This window comes from Rhinichthys klamathensis, unplaced genomic scaffold (assembly GCF_029890125.1).
Source record: "Rhinichthys klamathensis goyatoka isolate OS25496 unplaced genomic scaffold, OSU_Roscu_1.1 h1tg000235l_1, whole genome shotgun sequence".
Lineage (NCBI taxonomy): Eukaryota > Metazoa > Chordata > Actinopteri > Cypriniformes > Leuciscidae > Rhinichthys > Rhinichthys klamathensis.
In genome coordinates, this window is record NW_026606758.1 from 585825 (window position 1) to 602815 (window position 16991).

At 36.9% G+C, this 16991-nt stretch overlaps 1 protein-coding gene across 1 annotated transcript; it reads right to left on the reverse strand.

The window, feature by feature from the left end:
• Positions 1 to 550: 550 nt before the first annotated feature.
• On the reverse strand, positions 551 to 16342 carry fam204a (family with sequence similarity 204 member A). The gene is made up of 7 exons (XM_056265514.1): positions 15894 to 16342; positions 15604 to 15691; positions 15231 to 15264; positions 13747 to 13849; positions 11150 to 11239; positions 1227 to 1336; positions 551 to 820 (listed from the first exon to the last, which is right to left on the reverse strand). Exons 1-7 carry the CDS (start codon positions 16140 to 16142, stop codon positions 769 to 771), a joined length of 726 nt encoding a protein of 241 aa, XP_056121489.1. The 5' UTR covers positions 16143 to 16342; the 3' UTR covers positions 551 to 768.
• Between the last annotated feature and the right edge of the window lie 649 nt (positions 16343 to 16991).

Sequence of the window (16991 nt, forward strand, 5' to 3'; positions counted from 1 at the left end):
TCAGAATTAGCATTTTGGGGTGAACTGCTGCTTTAAAATAATTATATTAACATACTGTAATATAATCTATACATTCTATGCAGAAATAAATACATTTCATATTTGAAAAAGAAGAGTCAACTGGATTTTATCTGATAAACAGGCTTATAAAAATGCACTGCCAACAGGAATCCTCTCAAAGATGCATCATGTGTTGAGTCCAGTGTCATACACGCCGTTCTCCATCTCCATGTTCGCTTTCTCCCTCACACACAGTCATCTTACACTCGAACCCGACTAAACTCCTCGTTTATGACTGCTCAAGCCTCCTTACAGCCGACAAATTTCATTTTGCCCAGGCAAATCCTATTGCATATTATCCTGTACATTGCATTAGGCCCCTAATCTCTCCTTTCTCTTCCCTCGCTCCATACCTCCGTGGAAGGAAAAAAGCAGCTGCTGATTAACCCTCTTACGGCAGTAAATAAATGGCGTGTGCGGTTGTACGCGCCAGATTTAATTATGAGAGAAAGAACAAAAATACATACAATAACGACCAATCTTACAATAATGGTGTTCTTATACAATTTATTTAGCTAAATAAAAATGACCCACAAATCTGAATGAATGACCAAAAAAGCTGATTCAGAGAGAAATGAAATGTTAAATGACAAAAAAGGGAATTTGAGCGTGATAATAATGTATTATGAAAAGATTACCTCTATAAACAATTATCAATATGCCAAATCTTTACTCATCTTTTTAAAAACATTTCAACTGCTGTGAATGTCACATGAATCCCATATTGCTTTTGGTTTCCCATCTTTTCTTTGCTTCAAACCTAAAAATACAAACAAACAAAAAAGCATTGAAAGTAACAAACTTGAGTTAAAATAATCAAGAATTTTAGAGATTTTTTTATTTTTATAAAAGCAATGCAAAGAAAAAGCAATCAAAGCAATTCTTTTGGATAAAAATGCTTGCATATAATTGCAGTCAATGCAAACAAAATGTATTTTGTGGCTACTTCTAGCTCACATTATTCAATGGGCATTCAGTGACTGACCAAAGAGATAAGCAGCACCCGCATACTCATTAGAAAGCTCTAGTGAATACACGAGTTAACACATAGTCCAGGAAAGAAGGGACATTTAAAGTGTGAAATGCAGAGTGACTTAATGAAACTGCAGGCTATCAGCACTGGGGACAGATAGAAGTAGAAGAAGAAGAAAAAAAACACAACAAACCCCCAAGCGATTTGCTTCCTCCTTTTTTGGGCTGCCCGGGAAGCCTCCGCTTCCTGTTTGGTGCTAGCGAAGTCACGGCAATCGGCGGCTTGTGCGATTTTCACGGCCAGCTATTGAGAAGGAGACAGAGACAAGCTCCATTAGCTGGAGAAAAGCAGTCTGCCTGGCAAACCTCACCAACACTACCAGTGCGTCAAGGTGGTGCTCGAAGAATGCCTCTGCTTCATGGCGTATCCCGCACGGACATGCACATGCTCGAGTTTGGAAAATAAAAAAAGAATTTGTGGTTCATAGATAGAAGTAGGACACCCAACCCTCCGTTCCACCACTCAGCATGGATGTGCATAATTAATGTTATTATCTCATATACTTAATCTGTTCATCTAAAGAGGACCTTTAATTCTGAAAATTGCAGTGCACGCACTTAGGATGGCAAAATGAATGGAGGAGGGCGAGAGGCACATGTCGGCGGTATCAGTGAGGGGAAATGTGTGTGGGGTGGCTAGATTAATTCCAATAGCCAGAGTGACACAGAGGGCTCAGGAAACAAAAGGAGAGTCCGGGCCTCTTCCATCACTCCTGGGATGGGTTTATTATTGGACCGCAAGAAACTATGATAAACACTTGGAACAATTCGCAAACCCCCTTTTTTTTTTACCCACTGCCTTTTTCCTCGCTGCCTGGTTTTTTTTTTTTTTTTCGGGAGGGGATATGAGGGTAATTCTTTAGAACAGTAAAAGAACACAATCAGTGGGAACACAGACAAAAAAAAACTCAATCGGTAATGAGGAAATGTGCCACCATTTGTAGGCTCGAAAAAACCTGGAGAGAGCAAGAGTGGAAAAAAATGTTTCAATTATAATTAAGTGGGATAAACTTTATTAGAAAGACTGAAACTAAAATATCTCCTAATGCATGCTGGGATTAGGCAGGTCAGAGCGAGCAGGAAGGAGAAATTAAACTCTAAAGGCTTTTTATCGCCATATTTCAGGAACCAAGGGTGTAAAATGTTCTAATTTGGGATACATTAAAAGCCATAAAGGTCTTTCAAAAAGATTAATGGTACTTTGCTTGGATTTAAGATAAGGCCTTTAGCAGGCTGAGAGAGCGGGGTTCCGGCTGGGCCCTCGAGGCATTCATCTATACAGGCACTTGGAAGATTTGTAAAGGCGTCTGCATAACCTGAAGCTAACACACTATGACAGTTTTTTAAAATCCTTGCCATTTTTTTGGAGGTTTTAAGAGCCATAAATCATGTTTTCTAGCAAGACGGCGCAGAGAGGGAAGTTATAATGGGTGATCATGCCCGTGTTTAGCGCAGATCTGCTCGCAGATAATTCACACCAGGGTGTTTTTGGAGAGGCGCGTTTAAGCGGAATAGGTGCTAAAGCTATCGCGGCCGGGAAACGGTAAACATGACACAATAATGACAATGGTAAAAAGCAGCATTTTGAGACAACGAAATGAGAGGATGCCAAATGGCTTCTGAGGTTTAAATCTGAAGATTTATCTGCGTTTTCGACAAAAGGATTACCCACATTAACCTGCGCTCCAGCTTTAACCAAATTTTGCCCCCATCACCAAAAATAAAGCCCACCCCCCTTCACTCTTCCAGCCGGGACTCCCCAATTTTCACACACATTACTATATTCAAAGCATTAAAGGTCTTAATTTTTTTTTTTAATCAGTCCAGTCTACAATCCACGATTGTCTTTACCGGGGCTCAACATTAATGTCAAGCAAGTTACCTAGGAGACAGAGCAGATCAAAGAGACAAAAAAGAGAAAAAAAAGCTCTCAAATGTCTGATTAATCAAGCCTTGCAAACAGCTTATTTCTTTTAGCCTGCATGCAAGTATGAAAATGAGATTCGGAGCGCAGTACATTGTGCAGATTTGTTCATTCTTATCAGAACAAAGCCGGCGGCAGCTTATTTCATGGATCACTGGCACTGTCATCAGTGTAGCGCAGAGCAGGTGACAGCACTTCTTTCTGTGGCAAGAACAAAATTAGCAAAAAGTCGGCACAAATTAGCCTCTCATATTTTCCGTAATATGACATTATTTTTCATTTACTTTTTTGATCCACTTTTCATGATTTTCCCTCCTTTTTCATCTTTATCCCCCCCTCCTTTTCCCTCTCTTGTGACTTAGTGCCAAATCCTTTCACATCAAATGTGGGCACAGAGGAAAAATGCAGGGCAGGAAAAAAAGGAATGAAAATCACAATCCAAAAAAAAGGGGGGGGAAAGTGGGTAACATACACAACAAAAAGCGCTTGTGCTCTTTGTTCTAGGTAGTCACACTAAACCTTACCATATTTCCGCAAGAATTACATTCAGTGCATTTTCCATTGTCGTTTACCTCTCTTCTTTCCTCTTTAAAGGAATTGTGTGCCATTTACGCCAGTCCTCAGCAAAGCCTTATTCAGTGCTGGGTTTATTTAGCGCTATTAATGATGTGACCTTTGAAAGGTCTGCGAGGGATGAATTCCTTCCGCTCAGCCCTGTAACTGCAACGTGGGGCCACTAGGTGGGTTAAGTCAACAGTGGTGCAGTGCCCACTTGGTGTTGTATAGTAGATCACTGACTGCCACAGTGGCTGCTGTGAAGTACACAAAAACACTAATGTGCAATATATCCATTCTGCATACATTTACATGCTAGTCCATCCCCTGATGCCAAGGGCATTGTTCATTCCTCATTTCTTTAATTTTTGAGCCTTCCAAAAATATATGACAATAAAGGTTGCAAACTACTATACATTGGAGCAGACAAAGTATAAATATATAATGATATTATTTAGTGATAATATCTCGAAAAACTGGCTTTAAAATAAATGTGTGGTGAAAAAAAAAATCTGATTTTCTTGCAGCTGTTTAAAATAGCTGTTCAATTAGTTAAATCTGCATCTATAACCCAGGCTCTCACTCACACACACATACCGCAAAAGCAAGGGTTGCAAACCAATAAAACTACAGTTGTAAACTGGTTTATACAATAGCTGTTACACATAACATTCGCTCTGTAAAACTGGTGACACACACACCTTAAAGCCAAAATAACATGGACATAGTTGACTTGTATAAGGCTGCCTGGAATGATTAACAGATGAAGGTTGTTTGTGTTTGGTTTGTTTTTGGACTTTAGTTGGCCAGATAGTATTTACTAAATTAAATTAACTACTAAATTCCACATACATGAGAATATTCCAAACCCCCTCCCAGACGGCAACATTATTACCAATTTCAAAGCCCAGAAAGTTAAGTGGAACCCATTACTCGCTAAATCAATTGCTCATACCAACATCGCATAATGAGAACTAGTTGCATTTTCTAACAAACACTTTTTTGCCTTTCTCTAATATCACCAATAAATCAATAACATTATTGTAATTCTGCTCTGTCATGCCAAACGCATTCAGTTAAAACAGATAGGAATAATCATGGCTTGCATTAAAATAATACCAAGGGAAATCTCAAGGAAACCACTGCATTGCCTGAATGAAACGAAACAGGCCACGCTCCCGTGACAATACCCGACGAAATCCTTTCAACAAAAGTGACATATTGAGAGTCCTACACTTGATATCCTTGTATACAGTGAAAGATCCAGTTAACATAGCTTATCAGTCTCAAGGGGTTGGTAGGGGAAATAAGACAAGGAGTTCCTGTAATCTTGCCACCAACTTGACAAACAGCATTACAAGACATACAGAGAAGCAGCCTCTCTGAGGGGGATCTAGTTGGAAAAGCCCTCGGTATAATGCGCTTCTCTATGTTTCAGCCCCAATAATCTGATTCCAGATACATAAGACTGTCATCTTCAGGGAACAAGGGAGTGGAAAAAAGTCTGAAAGTTCGCTGGCTTTGTGCGCATTTCATTATCTTCCCTCTTCTGAGCAGGCAAGGCTTATTAGCAAGCTTTGAACTCACACTTACAATAATGTGCCATCAACAGTTTTATAAGCTAATTAGAAAAACAGTTTAATTAATGACTGACTGGCAATAAAATGGCAATCAGGGAAAAAAAAAGGAAACGAGGGTGCTAAGCTTCCACTACCACCAATTAAGGGCTAATTACAAACAAATTATATATGTGTTTTGCTGTGGGCTTTCATTCGAAAAAAAATGGCTTTAATTAAAAGAGAAAACATGCTAATTAATTAAACAGCACAAAAAATCTACATTGAAAAGTATGCTTTGTCTATTAAGTAATTAATGAAATACAATAATCCAAATGAGATTCCCCAGAATTTGATAAAAGCTTAGGACCCATTTCAAAACCCATTTCAAAATTAATGGGCAAAAAATTTAATGCGAGTCATCTACAGATATAATAAAAGTTCATTCTGTGATAAATTGCTAATACTGAAAGAAATTGGAACAAAGAGGAGAGTTTTTGCTTTGCAGTTTTCTTGTTGCCAGAGGGGCCCGCACAGGAGGAAGAGCCAGATTATAGACGGTGTTATAGACGGAGAAAAGGGCTAAAAATACCTAATCACGCTGCTTTCAAAATCAGGAGAAAGCCGTTAAGATGATTAATAATTAAATAAATAAATAGATATGCATTATGTTTAATGCACCAAGCCTTAGCAGCCTGTACAAACGCCAACTATCTTCCTTTACAAAAGCTGTCAAACTAGTGCATTTTAATTGGATTGGTGTCTACCAATGAGTTTGACCTAACAGCAATACTGGCACTTCAAACAGCTTGACACCCCTGTAAAGAACACACAAAGGCACATTTTCAGAGAACTTTGTCGTTAGAGATCTGTCTGTTCGTAGTTACTGAGACGCATTGTATTTCAAACGCATATTAGGACAATACCCCAGCTGATTGCTCGGAGATGAAGCAATGCAACACATTTAATAGGTGTACCGATCATAATAAAGCCAACGCTAATGTAAAATCTTGACTGTGACGCAAAAGAAATGCGAGCATACTGAAGAATATATGTGCCCGTGTTCTCGAACTCCCGCTCACTCCCCCGACTTTATCTTTTTGCGCCCCCTCCAACAACTTCTTTTCAGACCGCGTCTCCTTCTTTTAATCATTTTCATATTGTCTGACTCCTGGAGAACTTGAAATGGACGCAGAACCCCCCACCGCTCAAGACTAGAAAGTCTACGTTTTGAAGTGGTAATGCGGAGCTAATATTTGTGATCAGGGCAGAGAAAAACTGTAGGAAATAATAAAGTGTGACAGTCCTTTGTTCAGCCTCGCTCAGTTCGTCTTTACCACTGAGACTCAAACTGCAGCTCTTGTTATTAAAATGTGCTTAGAAGGCTCGATGAAACCCCTTAAAAATAAGTTGACGGAAGTAATTCATTCTCTACAGACAAAAGCCGTTCAAAATCAAAACATCTGAAAACAATGAATCTAAAAGTCACAACATTTTCAAACAGTCACAGTTTTGCCATAATCTTTGAAAGGTAAACTAAATGTTTTTTTTAATGTTCAAGGTATTATATCACGGTCCTAAAGTGTGAGACCTGAAACTCTTTTAACAATATACATAGACCTTTGGGAAGAAACATGTTCCAAAAGAGGGTTTTCACAGCGTAACCATAAAAAAAGATTCCCCAAAGAATCTTTCAGTGAACAGTTCTTAAAAAACAAGCACCTTTTTCTTTGTGTGAAGAACATTATAATAATCTAAAGAACCCTTGTCCACTTTCAAGAACCTTTTGTGCAATCAAAAGGTTTTATGGATGTAAAAGGTTCTACATGGAACTATCAATGCCAATAAAGAACCTTTATTTTATAAGAGTGTACCTTTAAAAGGTCAGTTGGATTTTGGACTAGTACCTGTGTCTGTATTTGGATAGAGGATAAGCAGTGAATAATTTGATAATACTGTATGTAATTATAATCAATTAAAAAGCTTTCACCTTTTACACAATTTTATAAAACGCTTTGTGAATAAAAAACAAAAACAATTAAACATTCTACAGAATATCTGAATACACTTTCATAAAAGGAAAATCTCAAAGAACCCTTTGCTATCCATATTTGTTTAAACACTTAGACAAAGATGAAAGCCCACATAACACACTCTTTTTAGGATAACTTGAAAGAAGGTTTTAACAAATTGCTTTAATTTGCAGATTAAAGGAAACATGGAAAATATCATCATATGATTTAAAAAAAAGCTAAAGGAGGAAGCAACCGATAATTTGGCTACATTTAAACATTTCAAAACAGCAGATTAAATATAAAAGCATAAAAACTTTTGATTAGAGAAAAGAAAAAAAAAAGTTAACAGATTAACCGGTTGTGGCCAATAAAAATGCCTCCATTCCATGCATTAGTTAAAAACAAGGTGCTCCAAAAAATATAACACGACCTTTAGAATATCACTGTCTCATCAACTTCTAAACCCTTTAATTTAACGCTGTATTAGCATGTAAACATATTACAGAATGTATGATATTTCATAGAGCAGTAGACACAAACATTATTAGAACCTTGAAATTGAGGCTTGCCACAGCTGGGATTATTGCCTGTTCACTGCATTATTTCAAACAGCTGTCTGCAACAACATTTATCCTGGGCAGAGCGCTCTGTGGCCGCACGGAGCGCTGTGATAATGAATACTAGCCGGATTAGAAATCAGGGCATAAAATGCTTCACTAATACCCAAATTGCCCCCAAGGACTCTTTAAAAGGAACAACATATTTCTGTTTATCTAGTATTTGTGTTTAGTTCACTGGAAATGTTGTATGATAGCTGGTTGTGTAGTGGTTAAATCCATTCAAATAAAATAATAACAATAGCATATTGAGCTCTGGTGTTCATATGGGTCATGCAAGTTCAAATCTGGCATGCAACTTTCAGATCGGTTTCATCCCTTTTAATCTTTCTATAATTTTCTTTTCTTTACTTCCCTCTAAATAAAAGTGGTAAAAAGGCAAAATTTGGAATAAACAACAACTACACTACTGTTCAAAAGATAGTCAGTAAGATATTTTTTCTGAGAGAAGTTCAAATTCAACCAAGTGAGTGTAAATATATACATGTATTTATATATATGTATGTCAAATAAACGCTGTTCTTTTGAACTTTCTATTCATTGAAGAAAGCTGTAAAAAATTGTATCACAGTTTTCACAAAATTATTAAGCTGCCCAACTGTTTTCAGCATTGATAATAAGAAGAATAGAGCACCAAATCAGTAGCATGATTTCTGAAGTATCATGTGACACTGAAGACTGGAGTAATGCTGCTGAAAATCCAGTTTTGTAATCACTGGGATAAATTACATTTAAAAATATATTAAATTAAAACCTTACTTCAAAATATTACAGTTTTACAGTATTTTTGATCATATAAATGGAGCCTTGATGAGAATAAGAGACTTTTAAAATGACTGACCCCAAACTTTTGAACGGTGCTATATGTGTGTAGCTACGCTGACACACATATGTAGGCATAAAGTATGGCTACAATAACAAATGGTGCAACTCATATACCTACATCTGAAACCCTTCAAATTTTAGAAATAATCTTCCATATGTGCAACCAACCTACCTACCCTATCAATGCACGAACTACATGAGAATGATGTTACCATTAACATGGCTGAGGAAATTTTGGATACAAAGACCATGCAAGTTTGATCTTCTCTTGGCAAGTTCACACAAAAAAACTTCCACACCTACATCTCAGGGATGCTGAATCAATCTATAGAGCATAAGGGACATGTCCAGCAGATGACAAATGCACATTACCTGGTGAAAACTGTAATATACAGTCTTTAGTGGAGAACAAATAAAGCAGCTAACAGTGGCATTACTGCACAGCGACTGCCAGTGTTCTGTCAGAGGCAGACCTCAGCTGTCTGGCTGAGCGAGAGATTCGAGACTGCTAAGTCTGCTCAAATCCACTGATGCTCTAAGAAGCTTTCTGTGACAACATGGTCCTGGTAAGTCAATCAAAGAGGAAAGCCATGCAGTTTGTGTTTGTGTTTTTACCTGCAAGCCATGGCAAACTAATAACGCAACCTGCTATAATTACTATACCAGTGTTATTTGATAAGAGGCACTAACCTTAAACATTTCAGTGCTGTCATTTGCAAGCATTTAGACAGCATGATGGCATCTCTGAAATTCTTTACCTGCTTTTGAAGTCTAGATAAACACTCTGTGAAGGAATGCTTAAATCTGCCATTCTCAACCAAACAAAAGAACAAAGGCAAAGGCTGATATAGCCGTGTGGCATCACAATGAAGCCCATGTAATGATGAAATGTTTCCGAGAATGGTTTCCAAAGAAACCGTTATGTCTCCGTCTACCTGGGAAAGAAAAAGATAAAACCACAGAGATACTCCAGAGATAAGCGTAAGAGGCATCTGTATGGATTACCGCGTAAAGACTCTCAAAAGAAAATTGCCTATAAACCAAGGGCCTGTTGTTGGCATTACTGAGCTATTTAATGCTTGTTCCCATGGCGCTACGCTTGTTAGGAGCATGATTATCACCTTGCTTTGAACTGATTCAAATCAACAATCAACAGCACCACAATATGATTTCATTAGTGCGGAGTAAATGGTGTCATTTCCGCATTTACACCAAGAGAAACAGAAGCTGTAATTGATTATGTAGGAAACTGATATTTCAGGTTAACACGATTAACACTGCTCCTCCCAATTGGATGGGAGAGCTTTATCGAAGCATGACCTGAGACTGTTTTATCCACAATTAAACTATAAAATTAATCTTAATAGAAAATTAATTATTGTAGAAACTGAAAACTACATTTAAATACACCAAAGCCAGGAATAAATACAGCTGGAGTACGGCAATAAACCGTAAAAGAAAACGATCACAAAAAGGATTTGCAGAATGAGTATCACAAGCCACTTAGTACACCTAAATATAAAGTTATTAACAGAAGATTAATTACCACTTTATGCAATATGTTGTAATGCACAGCATGATGAAATAAAGCTGGTTCATTGTTGGTATGCAGACTGACACCTGCTATAAAATCTGCCTGATAACATAGTACAGAAATACAGAAAGAAAGAAATACAGAAAGAAAGAAAGAAAGAAAGAAAGAAAGAAAGAAAGAAAGAAAGAAAGAAAGAAAGAAAGAAAGAAAGAAAGAAAGAAAGAAAGAAAGAAAGAAAGAAAGAAAGAAAGAAAGAAAGAAAGAACGAACATTTGCACAATTCTTCTTTTGTCAAACCACTTCTGCATTAAAAACACTTGGTTTGGGGTGGACTGAGTGACTGAAGAAATAAAAATCATGTTTTCTATAGAAATGTTTAGAAGTCACCAAATGTATAGATAAGTGGACTGGAAGCACACACCCACATCTTTTCTGTACTAAACGGTTGAAGGTTGACAGTGAACATCAATTCCACACAGTAATGCTGGAATCAAAGCCTAGGCCGGAATTTAGTGGAATGTATTTCAGATTCCATTGAATCAAAGTTGCGAGGCTTAAAAATATTGCCCGCTATGATTGCCCCAACTTCAGAAAAGTTGAATGTCTTTTTAACTGCAATTACAGCTGCGCGAATGTTACATTTTCTGCCAAATTAGCTTCGAAGCGCTTGATCCTACGTACACTCCTAAAATGTGTCTTTTTTAAAACTGCAGGCACTGTATTTAGGTATGAGCCCACTTCAAAGGTGTAAAACTGGCACCTTGAAAATGTTTTAGCGCTCGGGTTGAAAGCATTGTAGCCTTCATTAAAAGGCAGAACCGAAAGTTCTGTAGACACAGCCGTACTTCAAACTGGGGGAGGGCTTTCCATTAACTTTAGTGCAAAAGGGTTGCAAGACTTTCAGCCCAAGTGTATGTGAATGTGTGTGTGTTTATAGCCTCTGTCTTTGCCAGGCAAAATGTCCGCAGACCCATTAGCTCAATTTGTCACAGTTGGCGCGCCCCCCGAGATGGCTTATCTGGGCAACATACCTCTCGAGTAGCAAGACTGTCACTCAGTTCTTCAGCCTTCCCATAGTCCCCTTCAGCGATGGCACTCTCTATGCTCTTTTCCAGGCCTGACTGAAGATGAGAAGGAGGGAAATAAAATGAAGTGATTTTCAAATAGAAATAGAATGACGAGAAGAAGAAAAAAGAAAAAAAAAATCAAAGAGTAACTTAAAAACTCCCCCAGGCATTCTTTTTAATATGATTGCCATTACAACAAATATGTAGATTTCCTCTCGTAAATGAAAATCGTTGGTTGATTAAATATTAGGCAAAAAAAATCTGTCTAGCCACAGGAGGTTACCAAACAGAAATGTTGGTCTTTAATTAGATATTCCCATCAAAGCGGCAGGACTGGTGGAGCAGAGCTCTCTGTCTGCTACCATGGATCTTCATAAGACAAATCCCAAAAAAACAAAGACAAAACATTCTCATTTTCTACCAGTTTCACTCATTCTAGATGTGTTTGTTGCTCCTTATGGTAAAAAAACCAACAAAAAAAAACATGAAAAACTAGCAATGCATACATAATGCAATACATACTTCAATTCGTAATTATTCCTGAGCTAATGTATATTCAACGCTGTGATTTCAGAAACGGTCATATAATATTCATTCTGCTTAGGTAAACATTTCAGAGGGACTGTTCCAATCAGCCTCACTCACACAACTCCATTAAAATGTACTTTCACAGCATATGCTCAGCCTTTTAATAATGTTTAATCCATAAAAAAAGATATAGCCTTTGAAAGCGAGGGAAAATGGAGCAGCAGAGCTGTCTAAATTAACAGGACAACCATATATATATATAATCAAAACAATATTTTAACTCAATAACCCAATATTTTAACTTGCTAATGCAAAATTACTTGAGCTCAACATTAAACGATACGGACAATTGAATTAGTAGCGTTTTCCTACTTAAAACAAATTACATTTGCCAACATTCTGCTTACATGACAATTTATAAATTAAAATAACTGAAAAAAAAATGTTTTGAGCTAATGCTGCAGAATGATAAGTAATGTGCATTAGTGCAAAAATGGCTTGAAGTTACAAATGAATTAGTTCTGTTTACAAAGCTTTGCACTTAAAGAGACTTATTTATAGAAAATTTAATCAGGAAACTCCTGCATGACGAAATTAAATTATGAGCCAATGTACAAAGTCAGCTTTCTTGAATCCTTTTCCCACATATTCTGCTCTCATCTTACAAGGAACAGAAATCATACACTGCAAAAAGACATATTGTTGCTTTAAATGAACTGAGCTGTACAATATAAGCAAACCTGTGCACAGACGCCACAGGAAAAATTGGAATCTATTCCTGCTATAACAGCTACAGTGTTGATGAGGTGAATTTTGTTGAATAAATGCCTGTTTACAAATGTTTTTTTATGCAGACAGAGGAAGTAAAGCAACCATGTTTATGTCCCAGCACAATGCAGCCATAACATACACACTAAATTCCAACATAAATCCTAATATGATTTAAAAAGAAAATAATATATTAGATTTTAAATGGTTTAATGGCTCTTTAATTACTTCTTTGCACTGTTAAAGTTCATTAAAAACAAAACGTATTACAATCTACCTTGCACTTGTTCCTAAATAAAAATTTTTTAATCATATTTTCAATTTATCTGTTAGAAGATCAGAAATGTTTTTTTTAAACCATGACTTGAGTTGATTTATTTAACAAAAGTTAAAATTCTCAAACATTTCTCAAAGAAAATGTATTACCCTCACACCAATATCCAAAATCAGCCAACCTGATAATCAGATCTTTATTCCAAATCCAAACATTCCATAAATGTTTAAACAGTTTGAAGAAGTTTCATTTTCAAAGATTTTAAATAGTCAAAAGTGCCCCTAACAGAATAAGCAGACATTAATATTAAATGAAGCATTAATATAACTAATACTGAAGTGCTATGCAACAATCATCTCTCCAAAACTACAATTCTACAGCAACATTTTTAACAAAACGCGAAACTCAAGGCGGCTGATATTCAATATACTTCAATGTGATGAAAGAGTGGGTAATACTAAAAACATGTCCATTTATAGAGGACAAAAAAGGCATATGCTGTTATATTCTTTATGCAGTTCTACGCATGATGCCCTTTTAGCTTCTGAGTGAGGAAAATCTTACTGTCGTATTTGTTACACAAGCTGTCCGGTGTATTTGATTCGCAAGCGTTCCCCTCCCTATCACTGAATTACAGCATTACAGAGAGCTCCTGACTCCATTGTGCTGTGGCTTTCAATGGAGAAATCCACCTCATATAAGAAATATTAAACACCAACCAGAACAGACAGTGCAGCTACATCCTCATGTCAAGATTAAGGTAATCTCATCATTAAATATAATATGATCTATTCTGTTATGCTCAGTGTCATGTGGAAGAAAGGACGCCTCCTCACTCTGTCTTTCACATTTGATAGAGGAAACAATTACGAGTTACACATACAGTCGACAGAGAACAGAGAGAGGCAGTGGGATAAAAATGCTTTCAGCATCAGAGTGGAATTAAGACTCCCACAGAGTGGTAGAGGAAGATGGAGGAAATCATTGTTACCATGAGAGGAGGTCTGCTACAAGGAGGAGGCTTGAGTCTATCATTGATGCCAAAATACTGCGTGAGCTCCTTCCAGTGCTCCTCCCGTTTCTCTTCAGGCTCCCTGGGCAAAGACACAGAATGACAAGTCTTTCTGTTATTATTATTATTATTATCCACTCCAGGACTAGCATGTACACTTTGTGAGATTCAATTATTTTCTGCTATAACTGATGAGTTACAGAGGCAGTCAGTGTTTCGGTATATATGTGTGCTTAGTGAAATAGGCAGGAAGTTTCCCTATTTGTTCCCCACAAGTCTGGAATACCACAACTTTTAAAATTTAAATAGATTTTAAAACACTAGCACCATACAGCTACCCACTTGAGAATCTCACACTACCACACTACCAGAACACAAGCTCACGTCAAAACATACACCTTGTTGCTAAAAGACACAAGACAAATGAAAGCAATCACTGTGTCCGATTCCGAAATTGAATACTTCCCTACTATATAGTATGCGAAAAACAATATGGCAAAAAAGCATTGTTATATATGTTATGTTATGTATCAAATACACAGTACTCGAAAAACTGTCAGCAAAAAAGTACCAGGATGACTTATTACTTCCGCCAAGATTCAGTAGCGGGCATTTGATGGACACCTTACTATCCCATGAGGCCACGGGAGAGGATTTATGAATGCAAGTGAAGTAACACAACTGAAGCTACCATGGTAGGTCACGTAACATTAACAACATTGCAGATGTAGTACGTCCGAATTTCATTCATACTCCCCATATTCATACTACATAGAATGTATGTTTTTTAACAGTCATGAAGTACATTCAAATTCAAATGCGGGGCAGTCGTGGCCTAATGGTTGGAGAGTCAGACTGGTAACCCGAAGGTTGCAGGTTTGATTCTCAATACCGGGCAGGAAATGACTGAGTGCCCTTGAGCAAGGCACCTCACCCCCAATCACTCCCTGGGCGCCACAGCAAAAATGGCTGTCCGGGTGTGTGTGTCCAAATTCTGAGTATGGGCTACCATACTAACCCTCACTTTCAAATGTAGAACCTACTCAGACAGTAGGCCCTATGCGATTTTTCCGATGCACCAAATGTGTTCTAAAATCAGCTCAAAATATCAAACATGTTTGATTCTGTCCAACTGGACGGATTCATAATCTGAAGCTTAAAAATGTTGTGCCGATCACATACTACGTGAAAATATGTGTAGTGTATTATGGAGTAATAATGTAATATTTCTCACATCAGTCAGTGAACAAATAATATAAAAACAGAAATATATTTGAATTTATGCATTCCTTCACCACTGAAAAACGAATGAAAAAGTCAAAGTTTGTTAAGGCTAAGGAAAGTCGTTTACACATGTTTCGCTCATAGACCTGCTGACTAATATACTGCTGTTTGTTTGAATGGTCTACTTTGGAAGTACTTTGGTCTAGTCATCATTAACTCTCCATAATTGTCCACCATACCTTTTCTGCTCAGTGTCGCAATTCTGTGTCCCACCTGTTTGAGGTATAAAAAAAACTAAATAAGTTAATTCAATGGGTTTAAAAAGGTATGCACATGCATTAGGTATATTTATTAGAAAGGGTAAAATTGTGTTGTTTATCTCCACACGTAGAATACATTTGGATTATATTAGTTCTACTGTAGTAAATCCTACTGGACACTCAACAACCAAAACAAAGTGCATGGCATCATTGTGACTGCATGGGAAACTCCTTTAAAAAAACTTGCATTGTTTATGTTTGCATGGAAATCTTGAATACATCAGATACTATAAACCACAACAGAAATAATATAGGAGAAAAGCACTGGTAGATAATGAAAAAACAACTTGACCTTTCTTGTGGCGCCTTTTCCTTTGCCGTTTAGTTTGTGCTTGCTTCATTCTCTGATCATCTTTTGCTCTTTGGAGATCTTTGAACCTCTGCAACAATAAGAGATGTCAATCAGTGATACTGACATAATGATATTAAAATAAATGCTGATTGAAATGAATGCAACTTGTTTTGTTTATAGTGTAGTGTTTAAGTAATTCGACCTACAATACAAAATTTTATCAATCCATGATCTGCACTCTCTTGCAATATAACTGCATATAAATACATAACTTCGGTCAGTCCACGTACTTGCCAGTTATCCAAGGAAACTCCAGGGAGACACTCATCCCCTGATGCATCATAATTGTGCAAATCAGTTTTTGTCGTATTACATTCATCCTGTAACGTTAGACAAATTGGATGTGGCTCTGTGCCTGACTGAAGTGAGAGGTGCTCGTCTGTCTGTACTTGTCTATTTTCTGATGTTACCCCTTCATCATCATCGTCAGAGCTCAAGTCAGCCTCAGTGAGACCCGGCGGCAGAAGTCCACTGTACATATTAAATCTGGCGAATCATCAAAAACGCAACTGTCGCAGACTTCCGCCTTATTCTGTGTCACAAAATGGAGGTGATTTATGTATAAAGCAAATATATTATTAAATGAAACGGATGATATAACGACATCACAATATTTCAGCGCACTACACCAATAACTGCAAGACGCTTACCGTTGACTTCTGTATTTCCGGGTTTTGAACATAGAGCTTCATTATTGGATCGGCGAAGGAGCGAAAGCTGTAACAGAAACGCTGATTGGTCACTTTAATCTCATTGTGAAATTGGATCCTTCTTTTTATAAAATAGAGGAAGATGCTGTTCTGTGTTATGAATAATAGTTCACGACGAATAATAGTTCAATAATAGTTCAGAGTCACGACTAATATTTTTTGTTAATTCGTCTATTTTGTGTATAATAATATTTCTACTACTACTACTACTGCTATTACTTAATATATTCCTGTTGCTTTTTTGTTATAACATTTGTTAAATATGTATCACATGTTTAACAATCTAATCTAAATAGACGGTGGCTGGATATGTGGACCTTTTTTTTATCCATGAAGAAATTGCTAAATTAAAATGTTAAAAGTCATTAAACATGAAAATGATATAGGCATCAATTACTTTATTCCCCTAAAACTTTGGGAGGTTTGTTATTTATGGTTGTGAAAATTATAAATAGAACTTACTAGCTTATTAAATGGACTGTAGCTATCACACAGACTCGTTTTCATTCATGACTAATTAAATATGGCTTCTAGCCTGAATAAGGTACCTTGAACAAAAATATTCCTGATGGAAATACATATTATGCAGTAGCAAACTTTAAGGTAAGAATGAGTAAA

Bases quoted from the DNA above. Each gene is read 5' to 3' on its own strand.
- fam204a (XM_056265514.1), bottom strand. From the start codon at position 16,142: ATGTACAGTGGACTTCTGCCGCCGGGTCTCACTGAGGCTGACTTGAGC. The intron at 15,265-15,603 runs GTCAAGTTGTTT...TACCTCAAACAG, and splicing joins GAAAAGGCGCCACAAGAAAG to GTGGGACACAGAATTGCGAC. The intron at 13,850-15,230 runs GTATGGTGGACA...GTCTTTGCCCAG, and splicing joins TGCGACACTGAGCAGAAAAG to GGAGCCTGAAGAGAAACGGG.